The sequence below is a fragment of the Balaenoptera ricei genome, chromosome 6 (genome assembly GCF_028023285.1).
Source record: "Balaenoptera ricei isolate mBalRic1 chromosome 6, mBalRic1.hap2, whole genome shotgun sequence".
In the NCBI taxonomy this organism is placed as follows: Eukaryota; Metazoa; Chordata; class Mammalia; order Artiodactyla; family Balaenopteridae; genus Balaenoptera; species Balaenoptera ricei.
The window spans coordinates 100,054,707-100,081,982 of record NC_082644.1 but is presented as its reverse complement, the minus strand read 5'-3'; the positions used below and the strand labels follow the sequence as shown (position 1 = coordinate 100,081,982).

The 27,276-nt window shown below is 38.7% G+C and overlaps 1 protein-coding gene and 1 pseudogene across 1 annotated transcript in view; both read left to right on the top strand.

Moving 5' to 3' along the window:
- SVEP1 (sushi, von Willebrand factor type A, EGF and pentraxin domain containing 1) overlaps window positions 1-23,348 on the top strand; it is a 181,643-nt gene extending 158,295 nt beyond the window's left edge. Inside the window, exons 42-48 of the mRNA XM_059925285.1 lie at window positions 1,139-1,312; window positions 4,245-4,421; window positions 8,115-8,285; window positions 11,687-11,782; window positions 13,570-13,665; window positions 17,946-18,039; window positions 23,070-23,348. Coding sequence (XP_059781268.1) covers window positions 1,139-1,312; window positions 4,245-4,421; window positions 8,115-8,285; window positions 11,687-11,782; window positions 13,570-13,665; window positions 17,946-18,039; window positions 23,070-23,091 — 830 coding nt within the window. The 3' untranslated portion in view covers window positions 23,092-23,348. The remainder of the gene's footprint in view (window positions 1-1,138; window positions 1,313-4,244; window positions 4,422-8,114; window positions 8,286-11,686; window positions 11,783-13,569; window positions 13,666-17,945; window positions 18,040-23,069) is intronic.
- Window positions 18,262-18,361, top strand: LOC132368334 (U6 spliceosomal RNA; annotated as a pseudogene).
- Window positions 23,349-27,276: the final 3,928 nt, after the last annotated feature.

The window sequence follows — 27,276 nt, the reverse complement described above, 5'->3', positions numbered from 1 at the left end:
ACATTTTGTTTAGAAACTAGTTAATTATTGAGTTTACCTGCCTTCTTTTTATGGGTTTTTCCGCAAAATAATGATAAATTAGAAGGCTTAGAGCTGTTGCCTTGGTAACAGTCCTGGGCAATACTGACATCTTCTTAAAATGATGTTGGTACCACTGTCCAATAAATGAATATTCACACTGTTTGTGGAACTTTCATTAACTCATTGTATGAGAACAGCCAAGTGTGTTTAGCAGGATGCGGGTGAATACAGGTGACTCTGTTCCTAGGACATGGCTCATATTACTCCTCTGCCGAAAGACAACGTATTTAAATACAATAGTTACAAACCAATCAAAATGGCAGGCTTAAAAATGTTTTTCTCTTAATAATTCTGGAGGAGTCATCAAATTTTCAAACTAGAAGGGGCCTCTTGAATAATCTAGTCCAGACCCTTGAGTTGACCAATGAGTGAAAATGGGCTGGGAGAGGGGAAGTGACTTGCCCAGTATCAGAAATGAAGTTAGTGGCGGAGCTAACACTAGGACTTGGGGTATCTGAATCTTTGTTCACTGTTGTTTCAACCATACTGTCTAGTATAGATTAATCAGTTGATTTTGTATGCAATAGGAATCTTAAGTCTTTTAAGCAATATTATATGGCTGAAATTCAATGGGGAATATGACTTTTTAGTTCTAAAAATGAACCGTGTGTGCGTGTGTGTGTATACATAAACACGTACATAAACATTGAGTAACATCTCAAGTCGCAGAAAGGCATCATTGGGCATTCCCAGTAATAGCATTTTTTTATCTCAGTTGTTCATTATCAAAAAGTGTGTGAATGTACGTGCAGGGTGAAAGGAGAGGAGAATGAAAAGGAAACACCTATGTCTGGAATAGGAAACTGCTATGGTGTCGGTGAGGGGATTGTTTCCGTTTTGCAGCAGGTTTAATTCAAACTACAATGATAATGGTTTGAATAGTTTCTATCTCTGAAATGCAAGATAGTAAGAAAATGCTCTGTGTGGATCCTGTTACTCTGTGGTTTTCTTTTCTTTTTCTTTCTAAATTATTAAATAAGTGATACAAGTTCTTTGCAGAAGAAGGAAAGAGGATTGGGAGAATCACTTAAGATGAAGCTTTTCTTTTTCTTTTTAGAGACCAAGTGTGAAGCTCCACTTGGGTTCCTGAACGGGAAAGCTGAAGTTGAAAACAGTACTGCTGGACCCAGCGTGGTGTATTCCTGCAACAGAGGCTACAGCCTTGAAGGGGCACCCGAGGCCTCCTGCACGGAAAATGGGACTTGGAGCTACCCAGTTCCTCTCTGCAAACGTGTGTGTTGACCTTAGGAGGGGATTAAATCAGATTCAGTTTTCTAATTAGTTTCCCAAATGTCTAAACCATGGTGGAAAATTCACCTGTAGGTGAGATTGGCCCAGAGAAAGAAATCTGTGCATATCCAAACCAAATACTATGGGGTATTTTTTTTTAACATCTTTATTGGAATATAATTGCTTTATAATGTTGTGTTAGTTTCTGCTGTATAACAAAGTGAATCAACTATATGCATACATATATCCCCATATCCCCTCCCTCTTGTGTCTCCCTCCCACCCTCCCTGTCCCACCCCTCTAGGTGGTCGAGACCGAGCTGATCTCCCTGTGCTATGCAGCTGCTTCCCACTATCTATTTTACATTTGGTAGTGTATATATGTCAATGCTACTCTCTCACTTCGTCCCAGCCTACCCTTCGCTCCCTCCCAGTGTCCTCAAGTCCATTCTCTACATCTGTGTCTTTATTTCTGTCCTGCCCCTATGTTCGTCAGAACCTTTTTTTTTTTTTTTTTTTAGATTCCATGTATTTGTGTTAGAATACGGTATTTGTTTTTCTCTTTCTGACTTACTTCACTCTGTGTGACCAACTCTAGGTCCATCCACCTCAGTACAAATAACTCAATTTCGTTTCTTTTTATGGCTGAGTAATATTCCATTGTATATATGTGCCACATCTTCTTTATCCATTCATCTCTCGATGGACACTTGGGTTGCTTCCATGTCCTAGCTACTGTAAATAGTGCTGCAGTGAACATTGTGGTACATAACTCTTTTTGAATTATGGTTTTCTCAGGGTATATGCCCAGTAGTGGGATTGCTGGGTCGTATGGTAGTTCTATTTTTAGTTTTTTAAGGAACTGCCATACTGTTCTCCATAGTGGCTGTATCAATTTACGTTCCCACCAACAGTGCAGGAGGGTTCCCTTTTCTCCACACCCTCTCCACCATTTATTGTTTGTAGATTTTTTGATAATGACCATTCTGACTGGTGTGAGGTGATACCTCATTTTTGTTTTGATTTGCATTTCTCTAATGATTAGTGATGTTGAACATTCTTTCATGTGTTTGTTGACAATCTGTATATCTTCTTTGGAGAAATGTCTATTTAGGTCTTCTGCCCATTTTTGGATTGGGTTGTTTGATTTTTGATGTTGAGCTGCATGAACTGCTTGTATATTTTGGAGATTAATCCTTTGTCAGTTGCTTCATTTGCAAATATTTTCTCCCATTCTGAGGGTTGTCTGTTCGTCTTGTTTATGGTTTCCTTTGCTGTGCAAAAGCTTTTAAGTTTCATTAGGTCCCATTTGTTTCTTTTTGTTTTTATTTCCATTTCTCTAGGAGGTGGGTCAAAAAGGTTGTTGCTGTGATTTATGTCATAGAATGTTCTGCCTATGTTTTCCTCTAAGAGCTTTATAGTGTCTGGCCTTACATTTAGGTCTTCGATCCATTTTGAGTTTATTTTTGTGTATGGTGTTAGAAAGTGTTCTAATTTCATTCTTTTACATGTAGCTGTCCAATTTTCCGAGCACCACTTATTGAACAGCCTGTCTTTCCTCCATTGTATACTCTTGCCTCCTTTATCAAAGATAAGGTGACCATATGTGCGTGGGTTTATCTCTGGTCTTTCTATCCTGTTCCATCGATCTATATTTCTGTTTTTGTGCCAATACCATACTGTCTTGATTACTGTAGTTTTGTAGTATAGTCTGCAGTCAGGGAGCCTGATTCCTCCAGCTCCATTTTTCTTTCTCAAGATTGCTTTGGCTATTCGGGGTCTTTTGTGTTTCCATACACATTGTGAAATTTTTTGTTCTAGTTCTGTGAAAATGGCTGTTGGTAGTTTGAGAGGGATTGCATTGAATCTGTAGATGCTTTGGGTCATTTTTCATTTTCACAATGTTGATTCTTCCAGTCCAAGAACATGGTATATCTCTCCATCTGTTTGTATCATCTTTAATTTCTTTCATCAATGTCTTGTAGTTTTCTGCATACAGGTCTTTTGTCTCCTTAGGTAGGTTTAGTCCTAGGTATTTTATTCTTTTTGTTGCATTGGTAAATGGGAGTGTTTCCTTAATTTCTCTTTCAGATTTTTCATCATTAGTGTATAGGAATGCAAGAGATTTCTGTGCATTAATTTTGTATCCTGCTACTCTACCAAATTCATTAATTAGCTCTAGTAGTTTTCTGGTAGCATCTTTAGGATTCTCTATGTATAGTATCTTATCATCTGCAAACAGTGACCGTTTTACTTCTTTTCTGATTTGGATTCCTTTTATTTCTTTTTCTTCTCTGATTGCCGTGGCTAAAACTTCCAAAACTATGTTGAATAATAGTGGTGAGAGTGGGCAACCTTGTGTTGTTCCTGATCCTAGAGGAAATGCTTTCAGTTTTTCACCATTGAGAACAATGTTGGCTGTGGGTGTGTCATATATGACCTTTATTATGTTGAGGTAGGTTCCCTCTATGCCTACTTTCTGGAGAGTTTTTATCATAAATGGGTGTTGAATTTTGTCGAAAGCTTTTTCTGCATCTATTGAGATGATCATATGGTTTTCCTCCTTCAATTTGTTAATATGGTGTATCACATTGATTGATTTACGTATATTGAAGAATCCTTGCATTCCTGGGATAAACCCCACTTGATCATGGTGTATGATCCTTTTAATGTGCTGTTGGATGCTGTTTGCTAGTATTTTGTTGAGGATTTTGGCATCTATGTTCATCAGAGATATTGGCCTGTAGTTTTCTTTTTTTGTGACATCTTTGTCTGGTTTTGGTATCAGGGTGATGGTGAGAAGTTCTATATTTTTAAGCCTTATATTACCATCACTGAGAACCCAGCTCCAGCAGGGCTAATGCTCCGCCTTCAAAGAAACAAACTCAGAAAAGAGGGAAAATACCAGTACACATTTTCTTTTATTTTTAACAGCAAATCCATGCCCTGTCCCTTTTGTGATCCCTGAGAATGCTGTGCTTTCTGAAAAGGAGTTTTATGTCGATCAGAACGTATCTATCAAGTGTAGGGAAGGCTTCCTGCTCCAGGGCCAAAGCATCATCACCTGCAACCCTGACGAGACGTGGACACAGACAAGTGCCAGATGTGAAAGTAAGTCAGCACATGGGATCCAGTGAATTTCATTAGTGGGAACTGTTTCCTCATCTTTGGGAGATTATTTTCAATCAGGCACCTTACATGTAGATATTTAGAACTCTGTCTTATCATGGTCATCAACTTCTGTCTTGCTACTTTAAACTTTTTTTTAAAATTTGAAATCCAAACATAAAAACACAATCCAGAACTAGACTAAAACCTGCCTGACCAGAATTTACTGAACAGGTTTTCAAAACATGCTCTTCTAAGAATGCGCAGGATATTAAATCTAAAATACCTATTTTTCTCCACGCTGTCAGAGTCCCTAAACTCTCCTTTAATGGGCTATGCATGCTTTGCAATACAAAAATTATTTCACCGTGGTTCTCCAGCTTGAGCAGATATCAGAACCACCTAGAGGGCTTGTTAAAAACATTGCTGGGAGACTTCCCTGGTGGTCCAGCAGTTAAGACTCTGTGCTCCCAATGCAGCGGGCCCGGGTTCAATCCCTGGTCAGGGAACTAGATCCCACATGCTGTACCTAAGACCCGGCGCAGCATGCATGCATACATATGTAAATAAATAAATATTTAAAAAAATTTTTTAAAAAGCAGATTGCTGGGCCCATCCTAGAGTATCTGATTCAATAGGTCTGGAGTGAGCCCTGAGAATTTGCATCTTTAACAGTTTCCCAGGTGTTGCTGATGGCAGTACTGCTGGTCCTGGAACCACATCTGGAAAACCTCTGGGCTAGCACCATGCTGATACCTACCACACAGTCTGGCAGCCTCTCTTGCTGCCTTGTGATAACTCTTGACATTATTCTGCTTTTTTTAATATTTTAATTTACATAAGCATATGCTATTTTATTTTTTTCTTTTATTGAAGTATAGTAGATATACAATGTTGTGTTAGTTTCAGGTAGACAGCAAAGTGATTCAGTTACAAATATCTATATATATATTCTTTTTCAGATTCTTTTCCAGTATAGGTTATTACAAGATATTGAATATAGTACCCTGTGCTATTTTATATATAGTAGTGTGTATCTGTTAATCCCAAATTCCTAAGTTATCCCTCCCCCTCCTTTCCCTTTAGTAACCATAAGATTGTTTTATATGTCTGTGGGTCTGTTTCTGTTGTATAAATAAGTTCACTTGTATCATTTCTTAGATTCCACATATAAGTGATATCATATGATATTTGTCTTTCTCTGTCGGACTTAACTTCACTTAGGGTGATAATCTCTAGTGCTGCAAATGGCATTATTTCATTCTTTTTTATAGAGCTCTTGACATTTCTTAACACACATAAAGCATCTTTCCTGCCCAATATCCTGCCCTCCTTTGTGGTCCAGGCAACTCCCTCTACAGCAGTCAACTAACAAATATTCATTGAGTCTAACCAGATGCGAGGTAATGGGCTACATAGTATAAAAATATATTATGCCTACAGTGGTCTTCATCTCCGGAACACTTGCACTTTAATTAATGAGATGAAAAATGTGCATATGAAGGCCATGGGGATTCTGAAATCAGAGAAAACCTGGGTTTGAGTTCTGTCCTCAAAACTTTCTAATTCTAAACTTATGCTAGTGCCCTAACTTCTCAGAACTTTGGAGTTCTCATTTGTAAATAGCACCAATAATGCCTATCTTATAGGTTTGTTTTGAAAAATGAATTGGTGTATATTTGTGATATATCCTGATAGGAAGAGCTGTAAAATAGCCCCAAATCCTTGAATTTTCAGCTAGCAGCCTACTGCAGCATTAGAATTTTGATTTTACTCCAGAAAAGTGTGTATCATACTTTTAGCTGGGATTTGGGTCCCAACTCCTTATGAAATCTACCCCTAGTGAAGTGGGACGAACTAAGTATGTATAAGCCTTGACTGTCTAGGCTCCTTTAAAGCCATCAGCCTGAACTAAAGCAGGCCAAGTGGCCCGATTCTGCCCACATATCCTCACGTTGGCCTTAGCTCCCGGAGGCTTACCACTCGGGGCACTGGAAGCAAGAGCCAGGAGAGACATGCATTTATTACAAATGTCCCTTCAGTGCATGCTTAATTATTCCTCAGTATTCTTGAGAAGATCCGGGGTTGCCTAGGAGAGGAGACAGTTTCCACACTTGTTGTCCTCAATCCCCCTTTTGCATTTTCTGTTAGACAGGAAGTCTTTGGCTTAGAACAAATATCCTTCCTGAGGGACCAAAGCAGCCACCTTCCTCATCCTTTTCACCTCATCCTGCTATTTATCACTACAAATCAGTGATTAAAATTTAGTGTGTATGAGAATCCTCTGGGGAGAGTATGTAAGATGCAGACTCAAAAGCTAGAAAACCCAGAAGTTTGCATTTTTAATAAGAACCCAAGCTGATTCCCACACAGGTGGCCTGAAATCCGTGCTTTGACAACCACGTCTGTGAACCATCAAGCTCACTGGTATCTTTTTACATGCTGTTCTCCCAACCTGGAAGCAATAGTCCTCCTATCCACTCGAGGTTTATAGCCTGGTCCAAAGGCCACTGTCGTTGTGATTCATACCCTGACAATCCTAAGCATAATTAGTTACATTCACCTCAATTTTTCTACAGTATGGCATCCGGACCTCTAATATAGCTCTTTTTAAGTTGTACAATAGTATTTCTCTGTCTATCTTCACCCATTTGTCTGAGCAAAGGTACAGCATTTTTTCCATTTATTTCCTTCCAGTTTCTGGTACACAGTATGCATTGATACCTATTGGATATCTGACTGATTGAATTAATGTTTTTAACTACCTTAGAAGGAAAAGAAAATTTAGAAGAATCAGACAAATTGATCATCCCCTCTGGCAAGATTTTAATAGTATTATGACCACAAAGTGACCTTTTAGAAGCCAGTTCGTGAAGACTCATCTAAACGTTAGCCTTATACAAACTGGATACTAATGAGAGTCCTGACTCCAAACCAGTCCTTGTCTTGTGAGACACCACAGAAAAGCTCTAGTTATCTAGTTTATTCTCTTGTAAAATTCTCAAAGCAAAATTAGTTATAAACATTTTTATTTAAATATTCAGTACATGCGCTTTTAAAAGAGAGGATTCTCCTTCAATCTTACACTTTCCAAAAGAAGAGAGTCACTGCTTTACAGTCTTGGAAAGAGGGAAGCTAATGTGAAACCTTGAATTTCATAAACCTCATCAAGCTGTGTAAATGGAGTATCTTTAGGCTAGAGACAGTATTCATTCATTTACTCATTTTTCAAACATGTATCGAGAGCCCATTGTACGCCAGGCACTGTTCTAGGCACTAATAAAACAACCATGATGGAATCTGCAGTACTACAATTCATGATCTTTACTCTAAAGTGATAGACTATAAATAATCCCCATGCTTCTTCTCTTCTTATTTGATAAGCATGCTGCATTGAAGTTCTTATACCTCTTTGACGAGGTATAAGAAGGCAAGACTTATTGCCTTGAGTATAAAATAGCCCAGCTTCAACATATGAATCAGAAGACAAAACCTTTGATTGTACATCTAATTTTTCTAGAGAGCAGCAGGTGATGCTTTTAGTTTCTGGTGTCTTTTAGATATTATGTAGGTGAAAAGGTTACCTTTGTGTATTTTGTCTTTCCTCTTTAAGTCTTAGAGGTGAAACTGTGTCCTCTCCCAACCACTGGCTGGGTTAGTAGCACAAGCTTAATTATATTTTTGGTTTTCCTATAGAAATCTCATGTGGTCCACCAACTCATGTAGAAAATGCAATTGCCCGAGGTGTACATTATCAATATGGGGACATGATCACCTACTCGTGTTACAGTGGATACATGTTGGAGGGTTCCCTGAGGAGTGTTTGCCTAGAGAATGGAACCTGGACATCACCTCCTGTCTGCAGAGGTAAGGAAATATTTGAATGGTTAGTTCTTAGTGAAGCTGTAGGAAAATGTATATGGCAGTCTGATATGGCCAACAACTAGTATGCATGCTATTTTATCTTTCCTTGGCTTTCAGTCTTCTTTTAACATGTGTGTCATTTTCCTTAACTTTATGAGTTTGATTTTTGAAGGCTTGCACACAGACCTCTGGCCCAGCACATGGCCCCTTTCTGAGTCAATCATGGCTCCTTACGCAAGTCTTCTCTCCAAATCTTGGAAGTGTTCTCCAGCTGCTAAGGGGAGCTGTGTCATATCTGGGCCATGAGGGCACCTCCTGGACACTCAGTTGTTTCAACACAGATTCCAGTTCTACTCGTCCATCCTGAGCAGACCCCTGAGCCCCATAAGGGATGAGGCAGCCCACCCAGAGGGCAGAGTATGAGACAAGAGGTACTGGGCGGCCCCAGGGAAGCAGAGCCCACCACTTGGTCTCCCTGGACATGCTGGGGGCTGGTGGCGAGCATTCCATGTTTACACGAGCTGTCTCTTTACTTGCTGGATTGAATTTGCAAACCTAAGGATGAATTTTGTGAGTGCATTCAATAATATCTTCTCGGGGACTTCCCTGGTGGTGCAGTGGTTAAGAATCTGCCTGCCAATGCAGGGGACACGGGTTCGAGCCCTGGTCCAGGAAGATCCCACATGCCGTGGAGCAACTAAGCCTGTGAGCCACAACTACTGAGCCCGCATGCGCCTAGAGCCCAGGCTCCACAACAAGAGAAGCCACCGCAATGAGAAGCCCACGCACCGCAATGAAGAGTAGCCCCCACTTGCCACAACTAGAGAAAGCCTGTGCGCAGCAACAAAGACCCAACGCAGCCAAAAATAAATAAATAAATAAAACTAAAAAAAAAAAAAATAATAATATCTTCTCAGGGGGGGAGGTTTCTATGTTGAAAATTCTGCAAAATGGAATGAGGTAGATAATGAGACATCCTAGTATGTCCTTCTAAAACTTACATTTCTCTAATAAGATAGGCTACTGTTTTTTACAAATCATAATAATTATTCCATTCATTCTACAAATACTTACTGAAAGTGAGGAATTCTGCTACCGAACAAGACAGACATCACCAAGGATCTAAAAGAATAATCACGTAGTTAGATGGGTTGTCCACATGGCCATGAGGACAGTGGTCAGATTTGGATTTGGGGTGAAAAAAGGCCAAAGTCTTTTTTTTATTATTTTATTATTATTATTATTTTATTATTTATTATTTTATTATTTTATTGTTGATTTTTCAATTTTATAGTTGATTTACAATACTGTGTTAGTTTCAGGTGTACAGCAAAGTGATTCGGATATATATTCTTTTCCAGATTCTTTTCCATTATAGGTTATTAAAAGATATTGAGGCAATTCCCTGCCGATCCAGTGGTTAGGACTCTGCACTTTCACTGCCGAGGGCCAGGGTTCAATATCTGGTTGGCAAACTAAGATCCTGCAAGCCCGCATGGTGCGGCCCCCCGCCAAAAAAAAAAAAGATATTGAATATAGTTCCCTATGCTATACAATAAATCCTTTTTATTTATTTTATATATAGTATTGTTTATCTGTTAGTCCCATACTCCTCTTCCTTTCCCCTTTGGTAACCATAATTTTGTTTTCTTTATCTGTGAGTCTGTTTCTGTTTTGTAAATAAGTTCATTTGTATTATTTTTTAGTTTCCACATATAAGTGATATCATATAATATTTGTCTTTCTCTGACGTACTTCACTTAGTATGATAATCTCTAGGTCCATCCATGTTGCTGCAAATGGCAATATTTCATTCTTCTTTATGGCTGAGTAATATTCCATTGTGTATGTGTGTGTGTGTGTGTGTGTGTGTGTGTGTGTGTGTGTGTGCATATATATATGGACACTTAGGTTGGTGGACACTTAGGTTGCTTCTTGGCTATTGTCTGTTGTCTGCTATTAGCTATTGGCTATTAGCAGCTATTGTCTGCTAATAGCTATTGTCTGTTGTCTGCTACAAACACTGGGGTGCGTGTATCTTTTCGTATTACAGTTTTTGTCTTTTCTGGATATATGCCCAGGAGTAGGATTGCTGGATCATACGGTAACTAATATGGTAAATTTTCAAAAAATTTTAAGGGACCTCCATACTGTTCTCCTTAGTGGCTGCACCAATTTACATTCCCACCAACAGTGTAGGAGGGTTTTTTCTACACCCTGTCCAGCGTTTATTATTTGTAGACTTTTTGATGATGGCCACTCTGACCAGTGTGAGGTGATAACTCACTGTAGTTTTGGTTTGCATTTCTCTAATAACTAGTGATGTTGAGCATCTTTTCATGTGCCTGTTGGCCATCTGTATGTCTTCTTTGGAGAAATGTCTATTTAGATCTTCTGCCCATTTTTAAATTAGGTTGTTGATTTTTTTGATATTGAGTTGTATGGGCTGTTTGTATATTTTGGAAATTAAGCCCTTGTCAGTAGCATCATTTGCAAATATTTTCTCCCAGCCCATAGGTTGTCTTTTCATTTTGTTTATGGTTTCCTTTGCTATGCAAAAGCTTATAGGTTTGACTAGGTCCCATTTGTTTATTTTTGCTTTTATTTCTTTTGCCTTGGGAAACCGACCTGAGAAAATAGTGCTACAATTTATGTCAGAGAATGTTTTGCCAATGTTCTCTTCTAGGAGTTTTATGGTGTCATGTCTTAAGTCAAAAATGCCAAAGTCTTCAGTGACTTTGGGGACAGGGAGAATTGAGGAAATCAGTGAATGAAGGCATGAGCCTCAAAAGAGGCAAGGGTTATTGCAAGAGAAAGGAGATTAATTGTCTGGAAGCAGCAATGAGAAGTGAGATCACCAGCACATGGGTTGTAAGAGTATGTGCAAACTCCTCTTGAGAGGGTTGCTGAGGAGGTGGTATCCTCAAGGAATAGCCCAAGTGTCACTTAAAGTCAGAAGTCAAATGAAAGTTGTGTGTTTGTTTACTTGTTTGTTTGTTTCTTCACTTGTTTAAGATAGTGTGGGACAGTGGTATCACCAAAGAGCTACCGGCCATCAAAGGCTTCCTTTGGAAGAGAATTTTCACATCTTCTAGAAGGGCACTTCCCCTGGTCCAGATCAAAAGAGACTATCTTTTTATATAAACCACCTTGTTCCCTCCTGCCCTGAATCCTCAAATTATGAAAACGTTGATAGTTACAGTATCAGAACTACCCAAGCTTGTTTATGCCCCTCCTGAGCCCCTCATGCTCATCCCCAACCGAATCTTGAGGTTGGGTTTTGTTTCTCTTCCTTAAAACTCAATTCAAGGAAATAGCATGAAATGTAAATAATCAGTCCTATTTTCTGACAACCACCCTTCCATAATTCCCTAGATTTATGGCTCATCCTGCTTGTTTTCCAGCTGTCTGTCGGTTCCCATGTCAGAATGGAGGTATCTGCCAACGCCCAAATGCTTGTTCCTGTCCAGACGGCTGGATGGGGCGTCTCTGTGAAGAGCGTGAGTCTGTCCTCAAATCTTACTTTGAGTCCCAGTGGTTAGCCTAGAAGTTGCCAACTCAGGGGAGTTACTAGGAGCTGGCTTTACCAGTGGCAGAAATTCACTTGCTTAAATCCCATAGCAGACCAGACAGAGGGCCAAGGGCTGATTTACATATGTCATTTAGTTGCAGAACATCTAGAATATCAGTGATCTTGAAAAATACAGTTATCAAGATCCATCCAAAGCTGTCTTCATCTGCCTCCTGGCACAGATTTCCAAGAATCTTCTTGGGAAGGAGCTTATAATAGAGGGTTCCACAACCTTGGTCTTCCTTTATCTCACTTCTGTTTATGTTCTGTGCCACTCATTGCTACAGTTGGTATAAATTCATGGCATTGCATAACATTGTACTTTTCAGGTAAGATTTGGAGCCCACCATTAATTAAGGGTAGCTCTTCCCAATTAAGAAAGTAAGGAAAGTTGGTACTCTCATATCTATACAGTGCTTGATAAATTAACATAGAATTTCGATCCTCATGGAAATGCATTTAAATTTGAATTTCCGAAAGAACGTAAATGAATGGTTTTAATTTTTTTTAATGTCTAAACTATACTTTGTTTCAATATCTTAAAAAATATATATGTATGGATAAAATGATTTCATGTTTCATTGGGAGTGTGTAAATCACATTGAGTCACTAACGTGATGGCCATTGGTCTATATCAGTTCTTTTTAAGGCCAGACATTTTATAAGAGATTCTAAAGTGTAACTATTTCAACTAATCTAGAAAGGAAAATATAGGATGGAAATCAATTTAGGCTGCTAACAACTTGCCAAAGCAAGTGTTCTCACAGTGATTCAGAAAGAAGAGAATTGCATTTTTCCTTCTTCTTCTCTCCAATCCTGCTTCCCACTTAGGGCTCCCACACATGGCCTGCTATAATGCTAAGGATCCAAAGACTGGGGAAACATTTACCCTGGGGTAACAACAGGCTTGGCTTAGTTCACTGAATATGTGCCGGTAATGCATTAGAGCAGGCCTTCCCAAGCTTTACTGTGCATACAAAACACCTGGGAGAAGTTAAATGCAGATTCTGATTTGGTAGATCTGGGTTGGGACCTGAGATTCTGCATTTCTAGCCAAGTCCTACATAATACCAACGTTTTGGGTTTGAGAACCGTGCTTTGAGTACCAAGCCAGTAGACAATCTCACTCCTTTTAAACAGACTACACCTCTTTACAGAGCTCAGTAATTTCTAGTAGGAGAAGTGATTGCCATGGAGGGTGTAGGGGAGGCCTCATTCAGTCACCATCAGGCCTCAGCTCCAAGAAAATAAAGGCTGAGCTGTCCCATCACTACTAATGTGTTGCCAACACCAGCCCACGGAAGAGCTTATCTGACTCCCATTCTCACATTTAATTAAAGGCAAGAAGAGAATCTCGAGGTAGCCAAACCCTCTTAGAGCATTTTATGTAATTTGTAATGGAAATTTGAAACGATAACAAATGGAGAACATTCTGCTTAGTTTGTGAATAGAAAGCAAAGCACTTAGCAGGCATCGATTACAGTGTGTCCTCTCGGAAAGAGTGCATTTGGCATTAGAGTCATTACATCAGGTTGAGGGTTCAGACTGACTTTCTGGATTGTGTTTTCCCAATGATACTGATTAATAAACAGAGCATATGGAAGATTATCTAGTGGGTCATCCAAGGTTTTACTCCTCCTGGAAAATGTTTTTTGGACACTTGAACATATCTGAGTGTGTGTGTTTTGATCAAATCCTTTTTGATCTCCTTTCTAGCAATCTGCATTCTTCCCTGTCTGAACGGCGGTCGCTGTGTGGCACCGTATCAGTGTGACTGTCCATCTGGCTGGACAGGGTCCCGCTGTCACACAGGTAGGCCTCCTCTCATGGTTTGTTTTCTTGGTGACTTGACTCCGTGAAGCTCTAGAGGACACTGATGAGTGTGACTCAGATTCAGAGGTGGCAGCGAAACAAAAGGGTGTCAGAATTTCTCAAGAATTCCTCAAGGGACTTCCGTGGTGGTCCAGTGGTTAAGATTCCATGCTTCCAATGCAGGGGGCATGGGTTCAATCCTTGGTCGGGGAACTAAGATCCCACATGGGATCTTGGTTGAAAAGATCCAAAAAATAAAAATAAAAATAAGAAAAATCATTCCTCAGGGTGGTCCCTTGAATGGTGGTCTCAATGCTGAACCTATGGCTGCCTCAGAGACACCTCTCGGGGTCGTGTGACAAAAAAGAGCATCTGAGTCGACTCAGTTGTCAGCCTTCTTCATGTCATTTGCTCTGTTTTGCAGAATGTAGAGGAAACATAATGCAGAAGTTTGGAAGAATATTTATTTTAATCTCTATGAAGCTAAATCACTAAATTCGCAGTACCTATCTAGAAAGAACAAGACTCTAAATAAATACAATTTAAGTTAAAGTGAAAAAACTCAACAAGAGATGGTTCCTTATCATGGAAGACAGTAACAAACTGTTGTTGGTTGGTTAGTGACAAACATGTCCCCTTAGTAACCCTTGTCTATCTCAAATACGGGCATTTATCCCACTGTACTTTGATATCTGTTTAATTGCTTGGTTATTGATCTTTCCCTGCCCTCACTAGATTATATGCCACCTGAGGGCAGGGATATTCCTTTGTGATCTTTATATCTTCAGTACCTAGCATAGTGCCTGCATATGATAGGATTTTCAGTAATTGTCTAATAAATCAATCAGTTTAAAATGACAGATTTTTTTACCTTTTTAATGTCCTAATTTTCAGGCAACTATTAAAAGCAAAGAACTTGCTATATTTATTTAACACTCCACTGTTCCTCCTGTAAATAATATGTATACCACCTCCTAGTGAGGTTAATTGTAAAGTAGAACAGGCTAGCTGACACCAGAGCTTATCATGAGCTCTGAGGCTGGGGTGACCATGTAATTTAGCCTCCAGACTGGGACGTTTTTGAGAATGAAAGGGGCACTATTAATAGGTAAGCCAGGGAAATGGTAGTGAAAGGCAAAAAGGCAAAATCAGATGTGCAGCCATCCCACATAAAGCCAAAAGTGAGGCATCCATGAGTGTAGGAATGGAAAAATGTAATTCCGGAGGCTAAATTTGAAGCTTTTATTTCAAACTCTTACAGCAATCTATTTGGTATTTCTTTATTACAAATCAGCCTTGGTATTTATCTATATTTCTCATGCATACAAAATTGAAGCTACCTGCAAACCAGCCTTGCCCTTTCCCAGGCATCTTATCTTCGCAGGTGGTGGCATCATGCTTCCAGATGGAGACATCCTCCACTCTCCCTCCCCTTCATCTGAGATTACCAGTATCAGCACTCCTTCTGTTCCTTCCTGCACAGTATCTCTTGCATCTTACTCTATCCCCACTATCACCAACTAGTAAAAGACCCCTCCTTTGGATCACCGCCAGAGTCTACTACTTGACCTTCCCATCTCCTTTTCCAAAACAACACCATTACACACTACCTTGGGCATGAATTGCCCTTTTTAAGAACCTAAGATGGTTGCCTATTTTCTTCACATCCAACCCAAATTCTTCTGACTCTCAGAAGACTGGCGTCAGCACACCTGATACACCTTAATTCCCATCCTGCCAGTCACATCCTGTCCCCCGCAGACGTGGCTTCCTCTACCTATTGAAACTTGACCCAACCTCCAAAGCCCTGGCCAAGTTTCCTCTTGTCCCTAAACTTGCTCTCTACCACGGTAATCTATCTTCTAACATTCCGTGTCTATAGATATTACACAATTAGCTAGAACCATGCCATTTAAAGCTCAGTTGATCTGATTTATTTGTATTTCTTTTAGCTCCTTAGCTCCCTAACTGACATTAAACACCTTCATGACGTGAGCCGTATAGTCTTTATGTTTTTTCAATCTTGCTGCAGCTACCTCAGCCCATATCCCACTTATACCCACTAAGTATTGATATTCAATATACAAAACAGGAGCTCCTGCCCTCCAGAATCCAGTGTAGAAAATAAGAAGGGATACAGAGTGGCCTATAAGTAGGTGACTAGAGGCTAACTGAATTCTCTAAAAGGACAACAGTGAAGATGGGTAAACTACCCAAGTGCAGACATTCAGAAAAGGCTTTCCAAGCATAGAATCAAAGGAAGAGGAGTCACCAGGAGGAGCTCGTTCTAGCCAAAGGCATGGAAGAGTAGCACAAACGTGATCAGCAAAACAGAGCTGAAGCCACAGAGGCCGTGTAGGGGTGTGGCTGGAAATGAAGCTGTAAAGATGGGCAGAGCCAGATTAGGAAGCGCGTTGCATGCCAAGTTCAAGATGCTGGATTATGTCTTCTGAGCCACAGAAGCCACTACAGGGTCTTAAGCAGGAAAAGCATGTGATCAGATTTTCTTTTTGAAAAATGATTTTGGCAGCAGTACGGAGAAGGGCAGAAAGCAAGACTTCAATTAGGGAGACTTGTTAGGGAGTTATCAAAGCAGAATTGGCAGGAGGTTATGAAGTCTAGAGAAATAAGGACGACCAAAAAGGATGGACTGGAGAGAAGTTAGGGAGATGAATCAACACTACTTGCTTACAGATGTACTGTAGGTGTAAAAGTCTGAAGAGAGCCAAGACTGATATTTCCAGTTTGGGCCCCTGAGTGGAAGGTGGTGCCACTTCTACCCTTGAGATAGAGAACCCAAGAGGAACAGGTTTGAAGGTACAGATAAGGAGTTAAGTAAGTAAGGACATGCTGAGTTTGAGGGGCCAGTGGAACATAAAAGGGAGAGGTCTGACAGGCAATTGGATGATGGTTTAGGTTCCCAGAAGCCTCATCTACTTTGAAGATAGAAACATGTCAGTCATCATTGGGAAACATTCATGGGGGAGAAAAAATAAGTCTTTGCAGAAGACACGTAGCATGAGAAGGTGGCCCGGAATAGAACGTTGGGGGCACCCATGTTATAGGGAAGGAGGAAGGTGTTAGGCTTTTAGACAGAGAAGTGAACATAATAAAAAATTTGTTAGTACAGTCAAGTACCACTAAATCATCATGCTCTTGAAAAAGAGTAATTTTTTTTATATAAGCAAGCAGATATGGAGAATTAGTTGTGGATTATTGGGTTTTATTTTTGCTATTTTTAATCCTGCTTTATTTCATAATTTCCTTTTTGTTATATTGCAAATACGCTCATTCTGTTAGCTTGCTCGTCAAGAAAGCTAAGGGCAAAGACTGGTGTTTTCCTTCTTGTCCTCTCTCAGCGCTTATCCAGTACCTGGATTGCTGACGTTTTCCCCATATTTTATGAATGAGTGATTAGAGAAGTGACATTTCTTTATCTCTCACCAAAGATGAGTTTTTCCTCTGGGGAAGCCTGCCCTTTCCAAGCTATAATGAGGCTGAAATCATGAGACTTAAATGTTTCTCATTCCCAGCTTTCTCCCAACAGACATTTTATTTTTTCTTTGATACGTTAAACTGACTGGTCTTCATCAGTTTTTAGTGTCCTTAGGTTTTTTAACAGATAGATTCATGCAGGTGAAGTGTTTGACTCTGAGACTAAGGACTTGTGAGAAAGATGTCTGCGTAGTAAATCTCTGGGTGTTCACTCAGGGTTTCACCTGTGGCTAATTTTTAACTCTACCCCAGTTTGTGTAATTCCAATGGTAAAAGCCATGAAATACGTTTCCTAGCAAACACAAAGGGCTTTTGAATCATCTGTCATGTTAGACAATCTGCGTGTCTGATCCGTTGTCGTAAGAGTTGATGTCTGATGTAATGACTTCATCAGTCATAGAGTTCAGTGCTGGCTCCCTCCAGAGACTTACAGTCTCATCGAGTATTTGAATAATTTACAGTTCAAAACAGTATGTGTCAAATTGGTTGAACAAATAAAAAGATTAAAGAGAAAAATCAGTCGACTCTGAGTTATCAGCAAAGGTTTCAGTATGTAGGTAGAACTTAACCTGGGACTTAAATATGAAAATTGACTCGGCTGGAAGGAAAAAGGGAGGTGGTACCACATAATGACATGAGGTTGAGCAAAGTAGCAGGATGCAGTCCATGAGGAATGTTGGCGGCTGGAGCAGAAAGCAGAGTCAAATCTTATTCTGCCTGCCTTCATGGGCATCTTCACAATTGCTCAGTATTCATTAAATAAACACATGAATTTTTCATCCCAGCTGTTTGCCAGTCTCCCTGCTTAAATGGTGGAAAATGCGTAAGACCAAACCGATGCCATTGTCTCTCGGCTTGGACAGGACATGACTGTTCCAGGTAAGACAACCAGAAACTACTCTTTATCTATAACATAAGGAGACTGAAATTCAAGTCAGTTAAGTTGTCTCAAGAGCCAGAAGGTACCTCTAGTTTGAATGTAAGCATTTTGTATCCAAAACTATCCATTTTGAGATATTCCCTAAATTTGAACTAAAGCCAAAGGAAGAAGTATTCGTTAAGGATTGACAAATAAAACAATGATTTCTCAAAAACACATATGTGCTACAGCACATATACTAAAATTGGAACAACACAGAGAAGATTAGCGTAGCCCCTGCCTAAGGAGGACTTGCAAATTTGTGAAGTGTTCCATATTTTTCCACATAAAAAAAAAGAAAAAAGGGTTAATTAAACAAATAGATTAACTGCCTTCTTGAACAGAAGATTGCACCCTTCATATGCAAGGATGCAAATAAATAACAAACTCAATATGTTTTATTGATGTTCATTTCTATTCCTGTTTATAATAAAAAATAGAATTGAAATTGATGATAAGGAATGTTTGTTTTTAAAGTCAAAATTTTTGTTTCATATTTTTTACGGTATATATAGTCAGTATTTAATGGACTACAAGAAAATTTATGTAAAAATATGTTCTAGCAATTGGTTTCTCATTTCTAACCAGATAAATATCATAGTTGAGAAAAGATTATCACAAAAATAAATCAAAGGAGAAATAGTTTGAAATAATTTTTAAAAAATAATTATAATTTAAACTTTTTTATTGAGGTGTAATGGACATACAGCATTATATTAGTTTAGTATATTAGTACAACATAGTGATTCAATATTTGTATGTATATATTGCACAGTGAACACCACAATAAGTCTAGTTAACTATGTAAGTCCATGTACATAGTTATAAAATTTTTTTCTTGTGATGAGAACCTTTAAGATCTACTGTCTTAGCAATATCAAATGTGCTATACAGCATTATTAATTATAATTGCCATGTTATACATTACATCCGCATGACATTTATTTTATAACTGGAAGTTTGTACCTTTTGACTCCTTTCACCCATTTTGCTCACCCACTACCCCCACCGCTACCTCTGGCGACCACCCACCTGTTTTGTGTATCTATAAGTTTGGTTTGGGTTTTGGTTGTAAATTCTACATACAAGCGAGATCATACGGTACTTGTCTTTCTTTGACTCATTTCACTTAGCATAATGCCCTCAAGGTCCATCCATGTTGTCAGAGTTGGCAAGATTTCATTCTTTTTATGGCTTAATAATATTCCATTGTGGTGTGTGGGTGTGTGTGTGTGTACACACACACATATTTTCTTTATCCATTTATCCATTGATGGACACTTAGGTTGTTTCCATGTCTTGGCTGTTGTAAATAATGCTGAAATGAACATGGGGGTGCAGATATCTTTTAGAGTTAGTGTTTTTGTTTTCTTCAGTTAAATACCCAGAAGCGGAATTGCAGGATCATATGGTAGTTTTATTTTAAATTTTTTGAGGAGCCTCCATACTGTTTTGTACAGTGGCTGTACCAATTTACATTCCCACCAATAGTGCACAAGGGTTTCCTTTTCTCTACATCCTCAACAATGCTTGTTATTTCTTGTCTTTTTGATAATAGCCATTCTAATAGGTGTGAGATGATGTCTAATTGTAGTTTTAATTTGTGTTTCCCGATGATTAGTGATGTTGAGCATCTTTTCATGTACCTACCTGTTGGCCTTCTGTATGTCTTCTATGGAAAAATGTCTGTTTGGATCCTCTGCCCATTCTTTAATCAGATGGAGTTTTTTTTGCTTTTGAGTTGTATGAGTTCTTTATATTTTTTGGATGTTAACCCCTTACAAGATATATGGTTGCCAAATATTTTCTCCCGTTCAGTAGATTGACTTTTCATTTTGCTGATGCTTTTCTGTGCTGTGCAAAATCTTTTTAGTTGGATGTAGTCCCACTTGTTTATTTTTGCTTCTGTTGCCTTTGTTTTTGGTGTCAAACCCAAAAAAAATCATGCCAAGGCTGACGTCAAGGAGCCTACCACCTATGTTTTCTTCTAGGAGTTTTAAGGTTTCAAGTTTTACATTCAAATCTTTAATTCATTTTGAGTTGATTTTTGTGTATGGTGTAAGATAATGGTCTACTTTCATCCTTTTGCACGTGGCTGTCCAGTTTTCCCAGTACCATTCATCGAAGAGACTGTCCTTTCCCCATTGTATATTCTTGGCTCTTTTGTCATAAGTTAACTGACCATATATGTGTGGATTTACTTCTGGGTTCTCTATTCTGCTTCATTGATCTATGTATCTGTTTTTATGCCAGTAACATACCATTCTGATTACATATTGCGTCATACCATTGCCAAAATATTTTCAATATTAAAACATTGTCCTCGCAAATATTGCAATGTTGGAACATCACCAGCTCTATTTTAAAACTTTTAATATACATCATTGTATTACATCACTTAGATTTGTATTTTGTATATTTACTTCCATCTTACAGGAATCATTAAAAACAAATGGATATTTCCATATTGATTTTTAAAAGTTAACTGAAAAGAGCTTTTATTTTTCCATTTCCTTTTATTTCATTTCGATTGGAATATCAAAGTCAACTTGCAAAGACAAAAATCTATCTAAATACAAACTTAATTAACAAAAAAAAAATCTCATGCCCATGAATTTCTTCATATCACCTCAAATATATGCCACCTCTGCAGAGAGAAAAAAAACTGAACCCCAAAGAACAAATTTGGATTGTACAAGTATATTTAGACGTTTCCAAGATAAAGATGATCATTTTACCTGAGAGCAGAGTTGAAAGAACTTGAGAGTCAAACTGGAGAGAATTGCTGGGAAAAAAGAGAGCAAAGAATAGAAGAGAGAGAGAGAGAAAAAATAAAAGGAGTAAGAATGACAGTGACTCAAAAAGGAACAAGAAGTATTTGTAACATTCTTATAATTTTAGACTTAATGTTTCAACTACTTCATTTTACAGATAAGAAAAGGAAACTCAGAGTTTGCGTGACTCCCTAATATCAAAATACAGTTGACCCTTGAACAACATGGATTTGTTTACCTGTATGTAGATTTTTTGCAATAAATCCATAGTACAGTACACACGATTTGGTTGACTCTGTGGATACAGAGCCACACAACAGAGGACTGACCAAATGTAAAGTTGTACACCAATTTTTGACTGCTGAGAGGGTCAGCGCCCCTAACCCTGACATTGTTCAAGGGTCAAAGGAGCTTTTTCTTGACCAGGGGAAGGGTAGTTATCAGCTTATGTTAAAATACTGTCTATTAATAAAGATAACACAGTCTTCTAGATTTTTTTTACGCAAAAGGTTGATAATGGAATCCAAAAAAATGATGGCAAATTCACCTTAGAGGCATTTCCCACATTCAAGGAAAGGTCAACCCAGAGGCCTCAGCAGCCCCCCTGCCCATCCTTATGCTGTGATGGATTTTTCTAGGAGACCTGAATTAGCTAGGACTCTCTTACTGCAACTGTAACTGGCTTAAGCAAAGAAAAGAATCTGTTATCACAATAATGGGATCCTGTATGGAACCGGAAGATGTGGGTTGGCTCAGCATCAAGACAACCAGACTGAGGTCTTGAAAGCCATCTGAAGTCTCTCACCTCCCGTCTCACCTCCTCTCTCCAGCATCTTCTCCATGTTCTCTTGCTGCAGAGTGCTTTCCTCTGCTGTTCAGTTCACATGGAAGGACAGAACTGCTTATAGAGCCCACATTTTACCTGTCACACTCCAGTATCTACAGAAATAGTGTGCTGACCCAGTTTAAAATTCCAGGAGAAGAACTCACGAGTCCAGATTGATTCAAGGGCCCACCATGGATCGATCAGTCAATGGTGATCCTAGGTTAGGTCATGTTATACTAACGTGAAAAGTCATTTTGCTAAAACTTTTACCATACCTTTGGGTAAAGGGCAGAAGAGACTGGCAATTCACTGAAGAAAGAAAAGTGGAGTATAATTCCCTGAAATGGGACGGGGAGAAAGCTTTTCTGAAAAATCAAAATGATAAATGTTTACAAATAATATTTATTTCCTTCTCTCCCACGAGATTGAGTGCCTTAAAGATTGTCTCCCTCATACTTAGTATAGGCACAAAAATTGATGCTCAATGAATGCTGGTTGACAGAGCAGTTTCTGGGCATCTGTGACAGCTGGTGGAGAAACACCCTGTGGCATTCATTAAATCCCTCAACCTGCATCCTTCTCTGATGATGAATAAGACTGACCCAGTATTCTTCCCAGATAGCTCAATCCTTAAGGAAGAGACTGTTTCCTCTGATCTTTGTGTGCAGAAAATGAATCCTAAACAAATGCGATAAATAAAAACCATAGACGGGGGCTTCCCTGGTGGCGCAGTGGTTAAGAATCCACCTGCCAATTCAGGGGACACGGCTTCGAGCCCTGGTCTGGGAAGATCCCACATGCCGCAGAGCAACTAAGCCCGTGCGCCGCAACTACTGAGCCTGCGTGCCACAACTACTGAAGCCCGCACACCACAACTACTGAAGCCCGTGCTCCTAGAGCCCATGCTCTGCAACAAGAGAAGCCACCGCAATGAGAAGCCCGTGCACCGCAACGAAGAGTAGACCCCGCTCGCCGCAACTAGAGAAAGCCCGCGCACAGCAATGAAGACCCAGTGCAGCCAAAAATAAATTTTAAAATTTATTAAAAAAAAAAAAAAAAACCACAGATGGTTCACGCTGTAAGAGACCTTCAGGTTCACCAAGTCCAAACCCCTCATTGTACAGATGAGCGGATTATCAAACAGGAAACTAGTGACAGAGCCAGGACTAAAACTCCAGTGTGCTGATTCTCACATCTTTTCATATGTTAGCGCTTTTTCTCCATGTCCCTTTGTTTTCTCAAGGAATGGCCCCCATCCATCCAAACAACATCACAGATGATGCCCAGGTATCTGAGACTTTCAACTGCATTTTAATCAGCCCCCAAATCGCTGTTCCCCCTTCAATTCAGTCTTTTCTGTTGAATCTCTTTTTTTTTTTTTTTGTTCCAGGAAAAGGAGGACTGGCTTTTAACCACTGCACAACCAACCAGCTCTCCTAAAATGCAGGATCATCTCTTCCTGGCAGTCCTGGACGTCCCAGAATTTACGCAAAGACATTCCAACACGGTGCTGGGTCTTGTCTTGTTTTAGTCAACTTGTTATTTTTGGTTTACCTTTTTATTTTGTGTTATATTTTGTTATTTCTTGTGACATACTTTCTTTTTTTAAATATGCCTGTATTTTCTATATAAAAATATATTAAATAAATGCTGCTCCACTCTCACAAAATGTACATATTCTCCTGTCTATGGGGAAAGTTCCTGATACACATTTTTATTCAGTTACTTAAAATGATTTTTCAATTAAAATATATTTTGCTACTAAATAATGTTTTGCTGGATAGTGCCATTTTGTGAGGTGGCCCGGGAATAATGAAGAGGATTCGTGATCTATGCCACTAGCATGTTATGGAATTCCACGCAGTGTACTGAGAAATTACAATAAAGGAGACCCCTTCATGCTATTTCCATCTTCTCTACCATATGTGTAACAGTAAAGGTTTCCTTTTATTTCATCGGAAAGTAACTATTGGACCTGCTACCCTCCACACAAGATGCTATCCTGGTGCTGAGGGCAGCCTGGCTAATTCCTTCACCAACATTTGGAAAGCTATAGGCATCAACTTAGTGGATGGAGGAAGAAAGCATAATGACCATGGTTCACAAAATAAAGTGCTCCCCTTCCTTCTCACAGCTGGAATAAGAAATGCAAGTACTGGAAGATTAACAGACAGCCCATTTCTGGGTCATAATCCCACAACTCACTGCTTTGGGAGAAAGGAGATTGGAATAAAAGAACAGGGAAAGGGAAGGAAAAAGGCAAATGAGGAAAATTCCCAGACCTGTGCTCCTGGCTCCACCTGCAAAGAAAGAATGGAGTTTGCCCAAGGCAGAGCTGAGCTGCTCGTCAGACTCCAATGCTTCCCCTAACTCCATCACTATCCTTCTACCAGGATAAAGACTTCCTCAGGCTTCTGGGGGGGAAAAAAAGCCAGAACACTAGATTTTCTTTCAAGTAGGAAAATCCCAATCAACTCACCTCCATCCTCTGGGAGAACTGCTTCCACACAGGGCACGGGGCACACTGTAGCACTCTGAAGAAACACAGGAACAATGAAAAAGATCTTGATTGTCCGAGTGTTTCTCTTCACCGCCTTCACTTCCCTCAGCCATTGACTCCTCTTCCTTCTTTCTTCTGACATTCACACTTTTGACCAATCTTCCACGCTTATGAGTATTCCTTTTATTTAATTTACACCCCATCAACTTCCAAATTATGTTGATTTTTGTCATTTATAATCATAAAACTATAAAATAAAGCTCAAAATCTAAATAATAAAAAGAAAGATGGTACCAGACATTTTAAGCTAGGAAAAGCTACTGCAATTGAAAACAAAACACAGTTCTGGAAGTGTACCTACTATGTAGAATTTGTATTGGGTTACTTTGAATAGATTAAAAGATCTATACTGCACAGTAAGTCAAATTAGTTGCATTATGCAGACAGAATAAGGAAGTAAAGCACCATACGAGTGGGGTTTGCAAATGATATGAGGTTCTACATATCTAGAAATGTGATTCACAGGGAAGTAATACTAAAAGTAGTTGAAGAATTTTTTTTAATTTTATTGAAGTATAGTTGATTTACAATCTTGTGCAAATTTCTGCTGCACAGCAAAGTGATTCAGTTTTATATATATGTATACATATATACGTATATATTCTTTTTCATATTCTTTTCCATTGTGGGTTATTACAGGATATTGAATATAGTTCCCTGTGCTATACAGTAGGACCTTGTTGTTTATCCATTCTATATATAATAGTTTGCATCTGTTAACCCAAACTCCCAATCCATCCCTCTCCCACCCCCCCTCCCCTTTGGCAACCACAAGTCTGTTCGCTATGTCAGTGAGTCTGTTTCTGTTCATTTGTGTCATATTTTAGATTTTGCATATAAGTGATATATGATATTTGTCTTTCTTTGTCTGACTTACTTCAATTAGTATGATAAGTATGATAATCTCTAGGTTCATCCGTGTTGCTGCAGTGGCATTATTTCATTCTTTTTTATGGCTGAGTAGTATTCCATTGTACATATACCACATCTTCTTTATCCATTCATCTGTTGATGGATATTTAGGTTGTTCCCAGGTCTTGGCTATTATAAATAGGCTGCTATGAGCATAGAGGTGCATGTATCTTTTCAAATTATAGTTTTTTCCAGATATATGCCCAGGAATGGGATTGCTGGATCAGATGGCAACTCTGTTTTTAGTTTTTTGAGGAACCTCCATACTGTTTTCCATAGTGGCTGTACTAATTTACAGAACAATGTTATTTTTTAAATCTCCAGTACTAAATATATTCATAGTGAATTCTTAAATTTCTAAAAAAAGAAATAAGGGTGTTTGTCCAGCATTACTAAAGCATATCTGTTTCAAACCAACTATAACCAGTTCTGTAGTGAACCATTAAATGCTTCCCTTTAAACCAGAAACAAAGCAGAAAGGCTATCCCCATTGATCTTGAACATTATTCTGTGAGTTCTAGCCAAAGTAATAATACATAAATTTATAAATAAAGGGTATAAAAAGGAGAAAATTAAGAGTCACAATTTTCATTTTGACAGAAAACACGAAGATATACCTTATAAGATAAAAACCAAAGGCATGAAAATCTATTAGAAACACTCAGTCTCGTAAACTGGATGGTTACAAGATAGAAAAATAGTTTTCCTGCTTGTCATTTATAAATAGAAAGTACAGTGAAAAAGATCCTATTCACAATATATATACATATATAAGTAAGAAATCTATGTGACCTCAAGGAAGAATATTATAAAATTGTATCTATAAACATTTATAAATGCTAAAATAATGAGAAGCATGCCATCTCCTGGATGAGAGAACAGCATGTCTTAAAGATGTTGATTTTTCCCAAATAAAATTATAGTCGTAATGTAATTCCAATCACCCTTAATATATTGGATTTTGGGGGGGAACATGACCAAATTATTTACTCTAATGTTCATTAAGAAGAAAAAAAATGGAAAATTAAAATATTTTAAAGAAAAATAATGAAAAGGACCATCTTTACTAAAAATCAAAGCATAATAAAAAGCTGCAGTAATTAAAATAGTGCATGCTGGATCAAGAAACAGGAAAGCATCAATATGGAAGTCTGTACCTACAAATTTAAATATTCTACTTAAAAACTCAGAAGTCATGAGGAAAACATCAACAACCAGTGGAATTTTTGTTGTAAAATATTAGAAAGTAAGAGAGTGACTGGCATTAGACAATTGGTAAAAATTTGAAAATCTTTTAATTTGTATTCTCACCACATAAAAATAAATTCAAGGTGGATTGGGGAGTTAAATATTGATATTAAAACCATAAGATGGTTTTTAGAATTAATTTTTCTCAAAAATTTAAAGGCTTAAAAGAACCTTCTAAGGACTTCCCTGGTGGTGCAGTGGTTGGGAATCCGCCTGCCAATGCAGGGGACACGGGTTTGAGCCCTGGTCTGGGAGGATCCCACGTGCCACAGAACAACTAAGCCTGTGCACCACAACTACTGAGCCTGCTCTCTAGAGCCCGTGAGCCACAACTACTGAGCCCACGTGCCACAACTGCTGAAGCCCGCATGCCTACAGCCCGTGCTCCGCAACAAGCAAGGCCACCGCAATGAGAGGCCCACGCACCTCAACGAAGAGTAGCCCACGCTCGCCGCAACTAGGGAAAGCCTGCACGCAGCAGCAAAGATCCAACGCAACCATAAATAAATAAATAAATAAATGTATCAAAAAATAAAAAAAAAGAACCTTCTAAACCTAGACGTTACAGAGAAATTACAGTAGGAATAATAAACAGATTTGATAGCATAAATAGAAAGTTTGGGCTATCATTCAGAAGATCATAATCAAAATGGAAAGATAGGGAATTCCCTGGTGGTCCAGTGGTTAGGACTCTGCACTTTCACTGCCAAGAGTGTGGGTCTGATCAATGAGGAGCTAAGATCCCACAAGCCGCGCAGCCAAAAAAAAAAAGAAGATATACAAAATGGAAAGAAAAATTTTTATGACAGACCAAGTACGAATATTTTTATTATAATGTCTTTATTATATAAATTGAAAAAAAAACTTATGGAACTCC